We start from the raw sequence: 15,337 nt of genomic DNA, 5'->3' as shown, positions 1-15,337 counted from the left end.
GATGTATATTTTTACTAAATTTATTGTAGTTAATACAATCAATGGGATTTTTGTTGTTGCATTTGACTTGCAAGTGTTTTTTTTTTACATTAGCTTGCATTTTTGTAGTAGAGACGTATAATATTGCGTCTAAATGTAGGTTCGATAATCGAGAAATATCCACTGCGAAGGGGTTTTCGAAAATATCCATCTTACGTGAGATCAGCAAACTGATTTTCAAATTCAGTTTGAAGTTGTATTAGTCCACTTTTCATTTTAGTATTTCATTATTTCACTTTTTATTTTTTCAATTTTCGTTATACCTCTCTCTGAGGATGTTGCTTTGCACACAATCATCTAACCGCTCTCCTTAAACACTTAAAGGAGGAACGAGAACTGTGGTCGCAGAATTTTCGTTACATTTGTATATGGCACTTGCAGTAAAAGGAACTTTTCTAGAACTTACTTTGGGCTTGGAAGAACTGTTCAATGTTGACCCTGTTATAGTTCTTTGCTAGACCTAAGCTTTTGGGGTCAGGCTTGCGTAGTCACAGTTGTGGATTTTGAGCTCGAAAACCTACCAGCCAGTCTATCCCTGCCTCTTTGGCATTGCTGCAGTCCTGAGGGATTGTCTTATTGTTTTGTATAGGCAAATAGCTGATGCAGTCAAAGTCATATGCACTGGCAATTTTAGTTACAATTAGTTGGGGTTGCAGTCGCAATCAGTCACATTCACAAGTATTTGCCTTTGCAAGTAGTCCCGAATTCAAACAGATAAAAGCAGTCACAGTTTGAAAAAGTCACAATAGCAGTAGTACTAATTGCATAAGTAGTAGTAGTAGTAGGCCCTAAACAATTTATTTACTGAAAAACTTTCTGCAGTGATTAAATATAATTAAATTCCAGGGAATATTTTTCATTGAAAAATAAGCTTGAAACCAGATACCTAAAAGATAAATTAATGATCTGCTGAGACAACAGAAGAAGTAACTGAACTGCTAATAGTATTTCTTGATAATATTTGAAGCTTTCTCCCTAACCGCAGAGTTTTCAAGCCCCTGGATGCACTTAATTTTGTCCAATCCAAAATTTTGTTAAAACCATTTGGGGGCAATAATAATCCATTTTAAATTAGATTTTCTTGCCGCAATCTAAGACGACTGGTCACATTTTTGTCACTGTTGGGTCTTACCATTTTTTTTTTGAAATTTCTAAAATATAATCTATGATATCAATGATCACTAGTAGTGTTTCCACTTCGTTTACTTTGAGCAACTTTATGAAAAGTAGTATATTCCCAGTTACCATTTGAAGGACTCCATAGAGAAAATTGATTTCATCACGGAAGAATGATTTCCTCCAATGGTCTGACATTCAATTCTGAACTTTTTAATGCACGTATTCTGAGTAGAAGATAGCTTGAATCTGATCTAAAAGAGAGTTGAAGAAAGGGGATGACAAAAACCCGGATGCAATATTTCTGATAGTCAAAGTAGCTTGTTTGACTACATCCTGTTCTGAACGCTTCAGAAAATGGACCATGACTGGTAAAATTACTTCAGACACAACACACTGGGTCTTAAAACTTTTTTGAAAATAACAGAGTCTAACGATATCAATATCAGCATTGTCACCTTTCAGTAGTTCCATAAGTCGAGGACGTAACTGAATCAGTCCATCACCTACAACAAGCTGAATTTGGTCATTACTTGCATCTGAGATGTATGACATAGCAGAGCATGCATACGCTAAAAGCTCTTCCTTAGAGTTTTGAAGAAGACGTTCTAGACAAGAAAAATAAAGCTTAATTTGATCAATGGATTGTTGGGAAACATGGTTCTTCCATGACTGGAACAAGGTATAAGCAACATTTCTCAGACAATTTACTGTCTTAGAAACCAAGTCCAGTAGAAAATTTTCATCAAAGAAATAACTCGGTTTATATGGATAAAATAGTCGGTTTAGTCGGTTTAGATAGTCGGTTATATCAACTTGATCATCTGTTATATTGACAGATAATTTCTGCTCTTCTTGTTCACTCCACGGGTAGATCAATAACAGATTCCCTTCAAACTTGAATCTGGAATTGACCTTTATGCCAGAGCCAGATGTACGTTGAAGAGTTTGCCATATATTAGTATCATCTCTTAGATAATCTTGATCAGCTAGAAGTGTAAACAACTCATCATTTGCTTTATAGATGGTGCTGAAGTGATTATTTCTGAACAAAACAGCCAATTCATTATTTTTAACTTCAGAGGTTAGATCAACAAGGCCTTGATAAGTCAGTTGAGTGGAAGTTTTGTCAAGAAACTTTTCTGCCTGTTCCCCTCTTTTCCGCTCTTCTACTCTTTTGGCACTAAGTAAATCTTCCTTCACTGAGTCTGTCACTGAGCAGTTTTTTATCACAATTTGGCAAATTGATCGTGTTAATATGTTGATTGTATGATGGATTTCCCACAGTAAATTCTTTTAATTCCGTAATATCTCTTTCAACTATCCAACCATGAAAGAGTTTCACCTGTAAAAGATTGAACACAGTGAATTCAGGAGTAATTTCAAACTCAGAAACGCCGGAAAACTTCACATTTATGTCAATTCCACTTTGAAGCTTTAATAGTCTGGCTTTAACATCAATGAGGCTCTGCTGAAAATTCTCTCTGTCATCCCCAATATCCTTATGTATATTTTCAAGCACAAATTTTTCTGTCAATTCCAACAATTGTTCAGATGAAACCAATTCAATCTGCCCTTTTAAAAGCAAGACATTAACAAAGGCCAGCAAAGGACAAGGAGCACAGGTATATTGTGTAACTATAGGGGCTTCATTGCCCTTCCAATTAATCCACTTTACATGAAACTTCTGAAACTTTCTTGGTGGCATCTCTTCTTTGTCATATTCAGTGAGTATTTCTTCTTCAGGAAGTTGTATCTTATCTGAAATACATAAATCTCCTATAAACACTTCTACAATCATAAACTATTCTAGACTTTGAGTTTTACCGTTTCTGGTCAAGTATTTTACTTAGATAAATTCATTAGCTTATTCAAATATTTTTGCATCTTGTAGTTTTAAAAATTTCCTAAATTGAAACTTAAATTAAGATGATGGATGGATGGATGATAGACTATCTATCAATAAGTGAAAATGACATTATTTTTATACATTCTTGAAAAAGACTTTTGCCAGCTATGCCTCTCACTCAGACTATGTATCTTGGCTTTTTCTCCAATTAGCCATAAATTGATGGCAACTTGATTTTAATTCAAATCAAGTAGTTGCAGACATCAAGCCTTGGCTAATTGTATAAAAAGCCAAGACAGATAATCCAGGTAAGATGCAAATCTGGCTAATATGCTGATTCAAAATAGGTTAGATCTATTTCTACAAAATGACTTGGCTCACATTAATTTTTTTTTAGTACAAACTTTTTGTATTTATTTAAAACTTAATTTCTATAATAAAGCCAGGTCTTGGAAGGGCTGGACCATAATTTGAATTGTTCTGAAAAGATGGTAGGCTCAGTTTTTTTCTTTGAATACTTTTCAAACTGCCACCGACATATCCTGTAAGTCTCTAAGATATATGAAAAGGATACGAGGCCCTTTTGTAAAAACTAAAATGTATGTTCAGGTCTCAATATAAATTATGATCAGTAGCATACTGTAATTAGAAAAATAACCCATATAATTGATTGTTGGAGCTACAACTCTTTGTACCCATATGGGGTAAAAATAAAATTTTGGGGGGTAAAAATGTAACTTTTGTGAGTAAAAAGTATGTACTTCTAATTTGCTATTTCATAAACCTGTTAGTATTTTTTTCAACTTAAACAATTTAGCGACATATCCAGGCCACGCCATTTCACTCCCCACCACTACATTGTTCTCGAGTTAAATCTTTGCACACTAAAGCACAGCCCCGGCTACCAGCTCAGTCCATGCCATGGCGTCAAGATACAAATACATTGACGAGTCAGAGCCACTTTTTCTAGTTAGTTGCTGACAAGACCACTATTTTATCATTAATCATCAATATATCAATAAAGGTTAGCCACAATTTGAAAATTTAATTCAAGTATTTTAATTATTAAGATTGTAAATTTTATCAAGGAACATACACTAAATACGCGGCTATTTCGTGAATTATGTCAGGATGTTGAAGCTGAATGTACGGACCTACTTTCTTATACAAAAGTAAGGTGGGTCTCTCGCAGAAATGTACTAAATCGAATATGGGCTCTCAAAATTGAAGTTGAAATTTTTATGGTTGATCAATAAAATATTCTCGCAGAAAAGTTTAATAATTCTTCCTGGGTTACATATTTCGCATATTTAGCAGACATTTTTGAGGGCAGAAATATATTAAACAAAGAATTGGAAGGAAAGAATATTAATATATTTTCAGCAAGAGAAGTACTGTCAGTGTTTGGATTAAAGCTGCGATATTAGACACAGAAAGTAGAACAGAACAAGATAGCTTCTTTTTCAAGGTTAGCTTTTTTTGGAAGATTGCGAAAATAATACTTTTGCTGACATCAAGGATACAATAGTAAGACATCTTATCGAACTCAGAAAGCGGTTTTCAGAATACTTTCCAGATCTTGATACTCGTGCTGTCAATTGGATTGTAGATCCTTTAAATGTGAAATTGCTACATGATACCATTGCTATGATTGCCAGAAGAACCTTCAGGTTTGGCAGAAGCAATTCTTGAACTTCCTTCTAATACAAAAGCACGTATTCAGTTTGAGAGTAAGCAAAACCTGTAGTCTTTTTGGATGTCAAAAGCTGCAAAGGCTTTCAAAATAGCACATAAAGAGGTGGTTAAAAAATTGCTGCCATTTGGAACAACATATTTGTACAAACAAGGCTTTTCCACTCTAATGAACATAAAAACGAAGAACAGACATCGATTAAACGCCGAAGACTGTATTCATACAACTTTTACATCAAAATTCCCAATTTTGAAGTAATTGTATCGAACATAAAACAAAAATCATTTCTCCAAAACGTGAAGCAAGAATGTTTTCAATTATTCTTTTTTTATAATTTTTTTAATTCTAATTTTTGTTTGTACTACCATTATTATTATTATAATTCGTTGCAGTACCACAAAATATCAACCCTCAATTGTACCCCAACAGGTTTCAATTTGTTATATATATATTACTTATATTACTATTATTACCGTTATGTAGTACTAGGTATTACATTGATAAATTTAATAAATGACGCTTTAATTTAATTTTTAGTGAGTGTTTTATCTTCAAAATTGTCATGAGGGGATATAATATTAAATATGCTAAAAATAGGCGGTTTCGTTTTTTTTTTTTGCTCTTCGCCATGGGGTAATATCAACTTACATAAAAATATTTTGGGGTAATGATTAAAAAAGTTCCCCGACCACTGAGTTAAGCTGATAGAGGCGTATAACTACACGTAAATGAAGGTGCATAAGAGATCATTGTTTTAGCACAAATAAACATTAGTATTTATAAACGTATTGTTACAGTTTGAACTCTGACATTGCAGGATTTGCATGTCATCTCGGCGGAAGGAACCTACATTCTTCAATGGAAATTCAATGAGCCAGTAGACCATCCTACTCATGCCAAAGACTTCATTGAATCAATTACGTCCTCCAAGACAAAATTTATGTATTACTATGAATTCTTAACTCTGATGACTATTGGTAAGGCTTTTGGCCCTCTTTCAAAATTGACTAATTCTAACTACCGTAAAAAGTGCAAACAAATCCAGCATACTTGCCGACTGATGTGATTAGGTGAGGGAGAATCTCCTTTCCCCAAGATGGAATAGCTCATTAAATCAAAAATCTTATCTTTTCGTAGCCTTCTTTTCTTGTTCTTGTATTTTTCTTTCCGAATATGATGATCTTTGTCAACCTTAAAAAAGAAAAGAAGAAACAAAAATTAATGTCTAAAATAGAAATTCAATTAATAATATCACCCTGTGACTGCCCTGTTGATAGACTTTGGAAAAACTGCTTAACATAATGCCAACCAGTCAAAATGTCTTATTTATTGAACCTTGCCTTGAATCATTAGTATTACGCCATCGCATATTCTCCTTTGGGAGATGATCGGAGCCGTAGTCATCGCAAGATGATCCATTTTCTATCATCAATATTGTCTGATTTTAGCCTCTTTTTTAAGCTTGGATTAGAAAATAAGTAAGCATTCCACATAATTGACAATTAATAACCGACGTAGTTATTAGACTGAGAATTCGAGTGAATTCCAATTTGAAACTTCAACCTTTAAGCTACCCTACAAACAAAATCGTTGGTAGACTGATCAAGTGATATGGATGACCATAAACTGCAAAACTGATACATTTTTCCGAAAATTTTGTTGTTGCAACCATTCATAGCGATGTTGACGGAAGAAGAAATGTAGTATGCATTTTTCTATCAAAACAATACATATTTCTGATTTTCAGTGCCGTGTGCCCATTGAACTTTTTGGAAAAGAACGTATAGCTTCTGGATAAAATTTAGAGCAACAACCCTCATTCAAATGAAGAATTGCAAATGATTGTTTGACATATGACTACGGACATCAAACCTTGTGAAATGGCAACCGTTCGCCGAAAAATGTGTATTCTTGTATCATACATGGCGAACAATTACACCACCTGTGTACTGTTGAACGTGTACATTTTTTTTTTTTTTTTTTTAATGGAAGCAATGATTTATTTTAAAAAACGTTAATGAAAAGGCCTCCTAAATTGGGCTTGTTTTACTACTTTGAAACAGGAAATTATTAGCTCCGTTGTCTTCTAGTATCCATAACACCCAAAATTAATCAGAACACAAATAAATTCGAATTTTTTTATTTTTTTTATAAATAAATTTGAATTTCTTTTAATTCAAATTTATAGACCTGAAGACTAATTCCAAAATGAAAAAAATTATCTTATTCGGGGAATGTTCAGTAGTTTAGTTTTTTTTTTTTATCGTTATTTGTCTTTACCTTGTTGTAGCACAGTGGATCGAGGCTCTGCTTAGCATACAGTTAGTAATACGGTTCAACAAATGAAATGCAGTTTTAACAGAAGTTTAAGATTCAAGGGGCAAATAAAACTATCAAATCACCATTCAACGATATATATGTTATGTCCCAATATTTTTAACTGTGTTACGAACTCCTCGACGGAGCAAGGCTGGGCGCCAACTTACTACTTGTCCCTGTAAAAAAGACCCAGCAATTGAAATGTAGATTCGGTGCCCTGTGCGCCAGTAATGGCTCAAGAGGATACTTATCCTTTTTATCCACTTCTTTCCTTTGTCTTATATGCCCTTATCCTTTGTCTTATATGCCCTTATCCTTTGTCTTATATGCCCTTGTCCTTTGTCTTATATGCCCTTATCCTTTGCCTTCCCATATTATTACAAAGCGCTTCCTAAAGCTGAACTTTGGTACGTACCAGAGTTGAAAAGTTTGTGTCATCAGCAAACAATGTAGGGGATTTCTTCAGCTAATTTGTTATTATTCATAATATTTTGTTGTTTTTTTTCTACTTAAAACATAAGCAATTTATTGATCCATGAGCAGGGAAAATGAATGATTACTTTTTTAGAAGTATGAGTACTTCTGCATTCACATCCAGCCTCTTTCCTTTGTCACTCAGATGCCATTCAAATAGCACCACGTAACTCTGAAAGAGCCATGAGAAGGCAAATTATATATATATATAATATATATATATATATATATATATATATATATTTAAAATTAAGGAAGTAAAACATAATTTACATATTAATTTATATGTATTAGGCAAGTGGCTCTTTACAATACAATGTAAAAGCTGAGTTACTGGTTGTTGTATCTAGATATACATAATTTCTTTACTTTAAGTATTCTAAGCAATTGTAGCATCTAAAGTAAATTTGGGTATTTTTAAAGTAATTTGGAAAATAACAATTAAGAAGCAATAGGAATAGAAGATAGGAATAAAATAAGAATGGCAACTGATGTTAGGATAGACTACTCTGGGCAGCCAGTAAGGGACCAAGGAGTTAGGAACATACTTCCCTTGCATTGCTTTAAGTTTCCCTTGCATGCATTCGGGTCTCACTGAAAAAAAAAAAAAAAAAAAAATGTTGGCAGAATGCTTTGCTGCCAGAATTGAGGAGAATTTTCAAAATTATGATTCTCTTTATTTGTGGCATTTTCACCCTTCTTAACAGCGAGGAATTTTGGTGACCAGTTCTTATTTGAACTTTATAAGCGCTGGACAATCCCTGAAAAGAAAACATATTTTCAGCTCAAAATCATTGCTAAATTTTAGTTTTCCTCCTCAGTTATCGCCATCATAGATTACCGTACAGTTTTATGACTCGCCTGATAGACTAACTATAGTTAGGGAATATTGTTTTCCTTTAACTTTGGCTATTTTTGACTTGACAAGTCAACTATAAATTATTCTTTTTTTGTTATGTAAGCATTGAAAAGTGTAATTTCTATTACTCAGGTATGGAAAAACTGCATATAAAAAATAAATGTTATGATTTAAAGCAATCATGCTTGGGATCGTGACAAACCGTAATGGTCTTTTTCAAACATATTTGTTTTCTCAAATGAAAATAGAAAATGTAGTTGATTAAGGTGTAAAAGGTGAACAGCGCTTAATTTTAATGTAAATTGATATAATTTACAGTTTATCCATATAAACCAAGTTATTTCTTTGATGGAAATTTTCTACTGGACTTGGTTTCTAAGACCATAAATTGTCTGAGAAATGTTGCTTATACCTTGTTCCAGTCATGCAAGAACCATGTTTCCCAACAATCCATTGATCAAATTAAGCTTTATTTTTCTTGTCTAGAACGTCTTCTTCAAAACTCTAAGGAAGAGCTTTTAGTGTATGCATGCTCTGCTCTGTCATACATCTCAGATGCAAGTAATGACCAAATTCAGCTTGTTGTAGGTGATGGACTGATTCAGTTACGTCCTTGACTTATGGAACTACTGAAAGGTGATAATGCTGATATTGATATCGTTAGACTCTGTTATTTTCAAAAAAGTTTTAAGAGCCAGTGTGTTGTGTCTGAAGTAATTTTACCAGTCATGGTCCATTTGCTGAAGCATTCAGAACAGGATGTAGTCAAACAAGCTGCTTTGACTATCAGAAATATTGCATCTTGGTTTTTGTCATCCCCTTTCTTCAACTCTCTTTTAGATCAGATTCAAGCTATCTTCTACTCAGAATACGTGCATTAAAAAGTTCAGAATGGAATGTTAGACCATTGGAGGAAATCATTCTTCCGTGATGAAATCAATTTTCTCTATGGAGTCCTTCAAATGGTAACTGGGAATATACTACTTTTCATAAAGTTGCTCAAAGTAAACGAAGTGGAAACACTACTAGTGATCATTGATATCATAGAGTATATTTTAGAAATTTCAAAATAAATGGTAAGACCCAACAGTGACAAAAATGTGACCAGTCATCTTAGATTGCAGCAAGAAAATTTAAATTTAAAATGGATTATTATTGCCCCCAAATAGTTTCAACAAAATTTTGGATTGGACAAAAAGAAGAGTCTCCAGGGGCTTAAAACTCTGTGGTATATGGATAAAATAGTCGGTTTAGATACCAGAGCAAGATGTATCTTGAAGAGTTTGCCATATATTAGAATCATCTTTTAGAAAATCTTGATCAGCTAGAAGTGTAAACAATTGATCATTTGTTTTATAGATGGTGCTGAAGTAATTATTTCTGAACAAAACAGCCAATTCATTATTTTTAACTTTAGAGGTTAGATCAACAAGGCCTTGATAAGTCAGTTGAGTGGAAGTTTTGTCAAGAAACTTTTCTGCCTGTTCCCCTCTTTTCCGCTCTTCTACTCTTTTGGCACTAAGTAAATCTTCCTTCACTGAGTTCTCACAGAGTAGTTTTTATCACAATTTGACAAATTGATAATGTTAATAAGTTGATTGTATGATGGATTTCCCAGTAAATTCTTTTAATTCCGTAATATCTCTTTCAACTATACAACCATGAAAGAGTTTCACCTGCAAAAGATTGAACACGGTGTTAGATGGATGATAGCAGTGATAGATGGATGGATGGATGATAGACTATCTATCAATAAGTGAAAATTACATTATTTTTATACATTCTGGAAAAAGATTTTTGCCAGCTGTGCCTCTCACTCAGACTATGTATCTTGGCTTTTTCTCCAATTAGCCATGGATTGATGGCAACTTGATTTTAATTAAAATCAAGTAGTTGCAGACATCAAGCCTTGGCTAATTGTATAAAAAGCCAAGACAGATAATCCAGGTAAGAGGCAAATCTGGCTAATATGCTGATTCCAAATAGGTTAGATCTATTTCTACAAAATGACTTGGCTCACATTAATTTTTTTTTAGTACAAACTTTTTGTATTTATTTAAAACTTAATTTCTATAATAAAGCCAGGTCTTGGAAGGGCTGGACCATAATCTGAATTGTTCTGAAAAGTTTGTAGGCTCAGTTTTTTTTTCTTTTAATACTTTTCAAACTTTCACCAAAATATCCTTTAAGTCTCTAAGATATATGAAAAGGATAAGAGGCCCTTTTATAAAAACTAAAAAGTATGTTCAGGTCTCAATATAAATTATGATCAGTAGCATACTGTAATTAGAAAAATAACCCATATAATTGGTTGTTGGAGCTACACTCTTTGTATAGTGAATACTCCTCCAAAAGATGCTACTGCTGCAATACAATTTCAAAGAAACATGTCTGGCAAATTCAAGCCCATGAATTACAAAGCAGCTGATTTGCATAATCAAGCTAAATTGCAAATCAAGTGGATGAAACTGATATTCAAAGAATTTTTTCAAATATTTTTTAATGAAAACTAAAAAAGAAATTTTCAAAATCTAGGAGGGATGGGTTATTTTCCAATGAAAATAAAAAGAAAAATTATTTTCCAAAATTTAAGGCAGGGGGAGGGATAATCACAGGGGAAATTGCCCCAACCACACTCATATTGTACCTCTGAATCAAAGCAGCTTAAGAAACTTGAGATATTTGAGATATAAGCTTGAGATATTTACAAGTACACTGTAGTTACTTTGATCAACTACTAATCTTTGTTCTTAAAGACTTTCTGAACGCATATTGGTGGTTTCTATTTCTTAACCTAAAATACATAAGTCTGACTTGAATAACCTTACTTCACACAAAACAAACTAGAAAGGGCTGCAAAGCCATCCAAACCATAGAGATGTATCTCAATTTTGGTTCTTCAGCTTTACTGTTTTACCTTAAAAATGTTGACAAATCATTTGTGCTCATTCCCTGGTTGACAAACATCTGAATAAAGATACAAAATCCAAATTATGATTCTTCTATCAGTCATATTCCAACAGACTTCTTCTTATTTTCAACACAATTCAACATACTCAACATAATTTTTTTTTGCCATAATTAAAAAAAAGTTTTTCTAAGGAAAGTTAAGACCAATTTTAAAACTTGAAAGCAACAAATAAAACTGCTACACATATTATGAGACATAATTTTGAAAAACTGTTTCAAATAAACTGACACATAATATTTCCCTATATTTTTAGAATAGGCTACTAAAAAATAGTGCATTACTTAAAAACTAAGCTTCTTTCAGTTTTTAGAGACCTAAAATTGTGTAGTAAAATTGATTGATTTCATGACTAGTAAAAGACTATTGAGAGCTTTATAGATCAGTCTTTAATTTTCAGCAGGGCATCAAACCATGGCTAATTGTAGAAAAAGCCAAGGCAGATAGTCCAAGAGAGTAAGAGGCAAATCTGGAATGAGCCCTTTTTAGGATTTTATAAAAATGATGCCATTGCACTTGTTGAGACTGAAGGCAGATACCAAGTCTGTTGATTTTGAATTGAAATCAAGTAGTTGGGGGCATCAAGCCATGGCTAATTGTAGAAAAAGCCAAGACAAATAGTCCAAGTGAGTGAGAGGCAAATCTGATATAAGCCCTTTTTAGGATTGAATAAAAATGATGTCATTTTCTGCTTCTAATCCTGCTATGTGTTTTCAGCAAAACAATAGTTATTTAGAGTTTTTCAGAAAAACTGTTTTTTTTTATTAATTTTTTGGCATTTTTTAATTTTAAGAAACATAAGACAATAAACTTCATAAAAGATCTTTTTTCCAACTTTGAAAACAAAACTATAACCCCCAGCAGTGATAGGGCATTAAATATAGTTTTAACTTCACATTTCTCTTAAACTTTCCCTTAATAAAATCTGAAATTGTGTCACAGTAAGAGGTCTTGGGGTATATTATCCTTGGCATCTTTGAGGAGTTGTAAATAAAAAGTCACATGTGAAACATTCATGAAAATAAAAACATCTGTGAAATATTCTCCAACATAAAATAAATACAAATTTTAGAAACCTGAAGGATATTTAAAGAACTTAAGATGTGTAGTTGATATACTTTACAGAAATTCATGCTTTTATTAATGCCTTTGTTGTGCTCCTATGCTGCAAAGAAAACACTGTCATCATTTTGGCTTTTTTGACTATAACATTTTATGAGAACTGACCATTTGAAATGAATATGGGCACTTGAAAAGGAATATACGTTTAGAAAAATTGAACTGCCTGAGAATCAAAACCAAGCTTACCCTGGCCACACCAGTGCCTTTACTGCTAGACTCCTAAGTCTTATGTAGAAGTGTTTGTTTCTTTTTTTTTGCTGTTCCTAATCACCTGTTTATTGCATGCTAGAAACTTTAGAAAGCAAGACAGCCTAGAACTCAAATTTCCATCACCACTTGATGCTACTTTTTCTGCTCTTTTCATCTATAAATTTACCAAAAGTACTGTGATACAATTAACAGTTTTGGACTGAGCCTTAAAAAATTTCTCTAGGATGTATAAGTTGCCTGCTACTTTCAGTGACATCAATTGGGATGGGATTAGGGAAGCTCTCCCTCCTGTATTTTTCTTCCCTATACCTCCCTTAGATTTTTAAAGTACATTTTTGGAGAATTTTATTGAAGAGAACCACTTTTTGGTATTTTCATTGAAGAACTGAAAAACAACAAATTTGCTCACTCCAGATTCTAAAATACATTTCTCCCCCCACTAAACTTTTGCAAATTGACACCATTAACCTAGCCTAGTTCTGTTAGTCAGAAGAAAATTTATGAAAAAATATTAAGGGGGCTGGGAGGGGTAGTATATCATAAGTGTGTAGTATAATATAAAGTGCGTACATCAGGTACCATGTGGCACTTTATGATGGCATTACCAAGTCAAATTTATAAGAAGCAAACTTTTTTTCCATACCCATGCAAAAAAAAAAAATTATTTTCCTTGTTATTCAAAGTTGGGGTTCGATACGAAGTGCCTTGGTCTAAAAGAAAAAAATACATTGTGCCCACATCGCTCTTTACTTAGGCAGTGCTATTGCGCTGCCTATGATAAGATAAAACTTCAATTTGGATTTTAACTCCAGAGTACAAAAAAACAAACAAATTAAAAGCAGATGGAAACTCTTATGAACAGAAATACTTACGATTGAAAGAGATAAATAATGAAACCTCAGCGTGGCAGTGTTTTTTTTTTATTTCTTCTCTAATAGTTTCCTTCTCATCAGCTCAGCGATGCAAACTATCGTACTTTTTCGGTCATTGTCGCATTGTGTCGTGTCCCAGACGCAGACATTTTTTTACTTTAGCACTAAAAATTGCTTTGAACACACAAATCTTGTCAATTTTAGCTCTTTGGGAATTGACCAAGATGGCAGTCTTGGTTTTCAAAGGCTCGGGCGTATATCGGCGTGTTTTTCATGGGCTCGGGCTTGTTTTTTGTTTCATTTACTGGCAACACTGAGTCCCCTCTTTGACTTTTATAATGTTTTCTTTATAAATGAGCGAGACCGCATAATGTCTTTTCTATGACATCTTAGTTCATTATATATAATTGAGAGGAAACCCAAAAAGTCATATGTAAGATTTCATTCATACCACCTTATAATAGAATGATGTATTAAAAAGTCATATGTAAGACTTTATTCATGTTTGCTACATAATAGTATGAGGTATAAAAAGTCATTTGTAAGACTTAATTTTTTTGGCTCTATAATAGCCTAGCATGAGGTATAAAAAGTCATATGTAAGACTTTATTTAAGTTTGCTGCATAATTGTATGAGGAATAAAAAGCCATCTGTATGACTTAGTTCATAATGCTTTATTGTAGAATGATATATTAAAAATTCATCTGTTTGACTTTATTTAGGCTGCTCTATAAAAGAAAGGCATAAAAAGTCATATGTAGGACTTCATTCATGTTTGCTCTATAATAGTATGAGGATAAAAAGCCATCTGTATGACATTATTTATGTTTTCTCTATAATGGCAGGATACATAAAAAGTCATCTGTATGACTTTATTCATAATGGTTTATAGTAGAATGACATATTAAAAAGTAATCTGTATGACTTTATTTATGGGTCAATATATACAAAAATATATTATTGAGTTTCAAATAAAGTTAATACGCCATTCGATGCCTTTTTTTATGCTGATTACTAATAAAATAAGCATTTCTATCGGAATTTAATTTCAGCCCCCCCCCCCTATATAGGCTATACCTAACCCACCCTAACCTAACCCTGATTTGGCATATATAGGGGGGGAAATGCTTATTATATTCGTAATAAGCTAAAAAAAAAGGCATCAAATGGTGTATTCACTTTAGTCCTAACTCAATAATATGATTTGGTATATATTGACCTATTTATGTTTGCTCTATAATAGCAGGAGACATAAAAAGTCATCTGTATGACTTTTTTTTGTCATTTTCAAGAGCTCAAAAATTTGAATTTCCGATAGGAATGATTATTATATTCGTAATCAGCATAAAAAAAGGCATCGAATGGTGTATTCACTTTAGTGCTAACTCAATAATATGATTTGGTATATATTGACCCCATTTTAACCTTCTCCCGATATATTTAGAAAATTGCCAGTAAATATTTACCAAATCATATTATTGAGTTATGACTAAAGTGAATAGGCCTATACCACTTGATGCCTTTTTTTATGCTCTTTACAAATATAATAATCTTTTTTTCGGAAGTGAATTTTAGCCCCCACCCCGGTATATACAAATTCATGGTATATATTTGCACATTAGGGGGGTAGGGGTAATTTTATTTCTGATGTAAATGAGAGGTAAGATTAAACTTTCCCCCACCCCCCTAATGTACAAATATATACCCTGAACTGGTATATATAGGGGTGGGGGCTAAAATTCATTTCTGACAAAAATGATTATTATATTCATTAAGAGCATAAAAAAGGTCATCAAGTGTTATATTCACTTTAGT

At 32.9% G+C, this 15,337-nt stretch overlaps 1 protein-coding gene across 4 annotated transcripts; it reads right to left on the bottom strand.

Moving 5' to 3' along the window:
* Positions 1-1,566: 1,566 nt before the first annotated feature.
* Positions 1,567-13,586, bottom strand: LOC148943206 (ubiquitin carboxyl-terminal hydrolase MINDY-2-like). 4 transcript variants are annotated; one of them, XM_089101870.1, is made up of 5 exons: positions 13,522-13,586; positions 8,762-10,025; positions 5,748-5,888; positions 4,507-4,704; positions 2,679-2,916 (listed from the first exon to the last, which is right to left on the bottom strand). In XM_089101870.1, the coding sequence occupies exons 2-5, from the start codon at positions 8,801-8,803 to the stop codon at positions 2,830-2,832; spliced, it is 468 nt and encodes a 155-aa protein (XP_088957996.1). In that variant the 5' UTR covers positions 8,804-10,025; positions 13,522-13,586; the 3' UTR covers positions 2,679-2,829. The 4 variants fall into 4 exon arrangements, with proteins under 4 accessions (XP_088957995.1, XP_088957994.1, XP_088957993.1 ...); XM_089101869.1 differs by lacking the exons at positions 4,507-4,704; positions 8,762-10,025; positions 13,522-13,586 and having other exon boundaries at positions 1,567-2,916; positions 5,752-5,888; XM_089101868.1 differs by lacking the exons at positions 4,507-4,704; positions 8,762-10,025; positions 13,522-13,586 and having other exon boundaries at positions 1,567-2,916; positions 5,719-5,885.
* Between the last annotated feature and the right edge of the window lie 1,751 nt (positions 13,587-15,337).

This window comes from Artemia sp. Qi Xiang Cuo, chromosome 15 (genome assembly GCF_049724085.1).
Source record: "Artemia sp. Qi Xiang Cuo chromosome 15, ASM4972408v1, whole genome shotgun sequence".
NCBI lineage: Eukaryota > Metazoa > Arthropoda > Branchiopoda > Anostraca > Artemiidae > Artemia > Artemia sp. Qi Xiang Cuo.
This window is presented reverse-complemented; position numbering and strand designations above follow the sequence as displayed.

Coding starts and splice junctions, on each gene's coding strand:
- LOC148943206 (XM_089101869.1), bottom strand. CDS start 2,863: ATGCCACCAAGAAAGTTTCAGAAGTTTCATGTAAAGTGGATTAATTGG.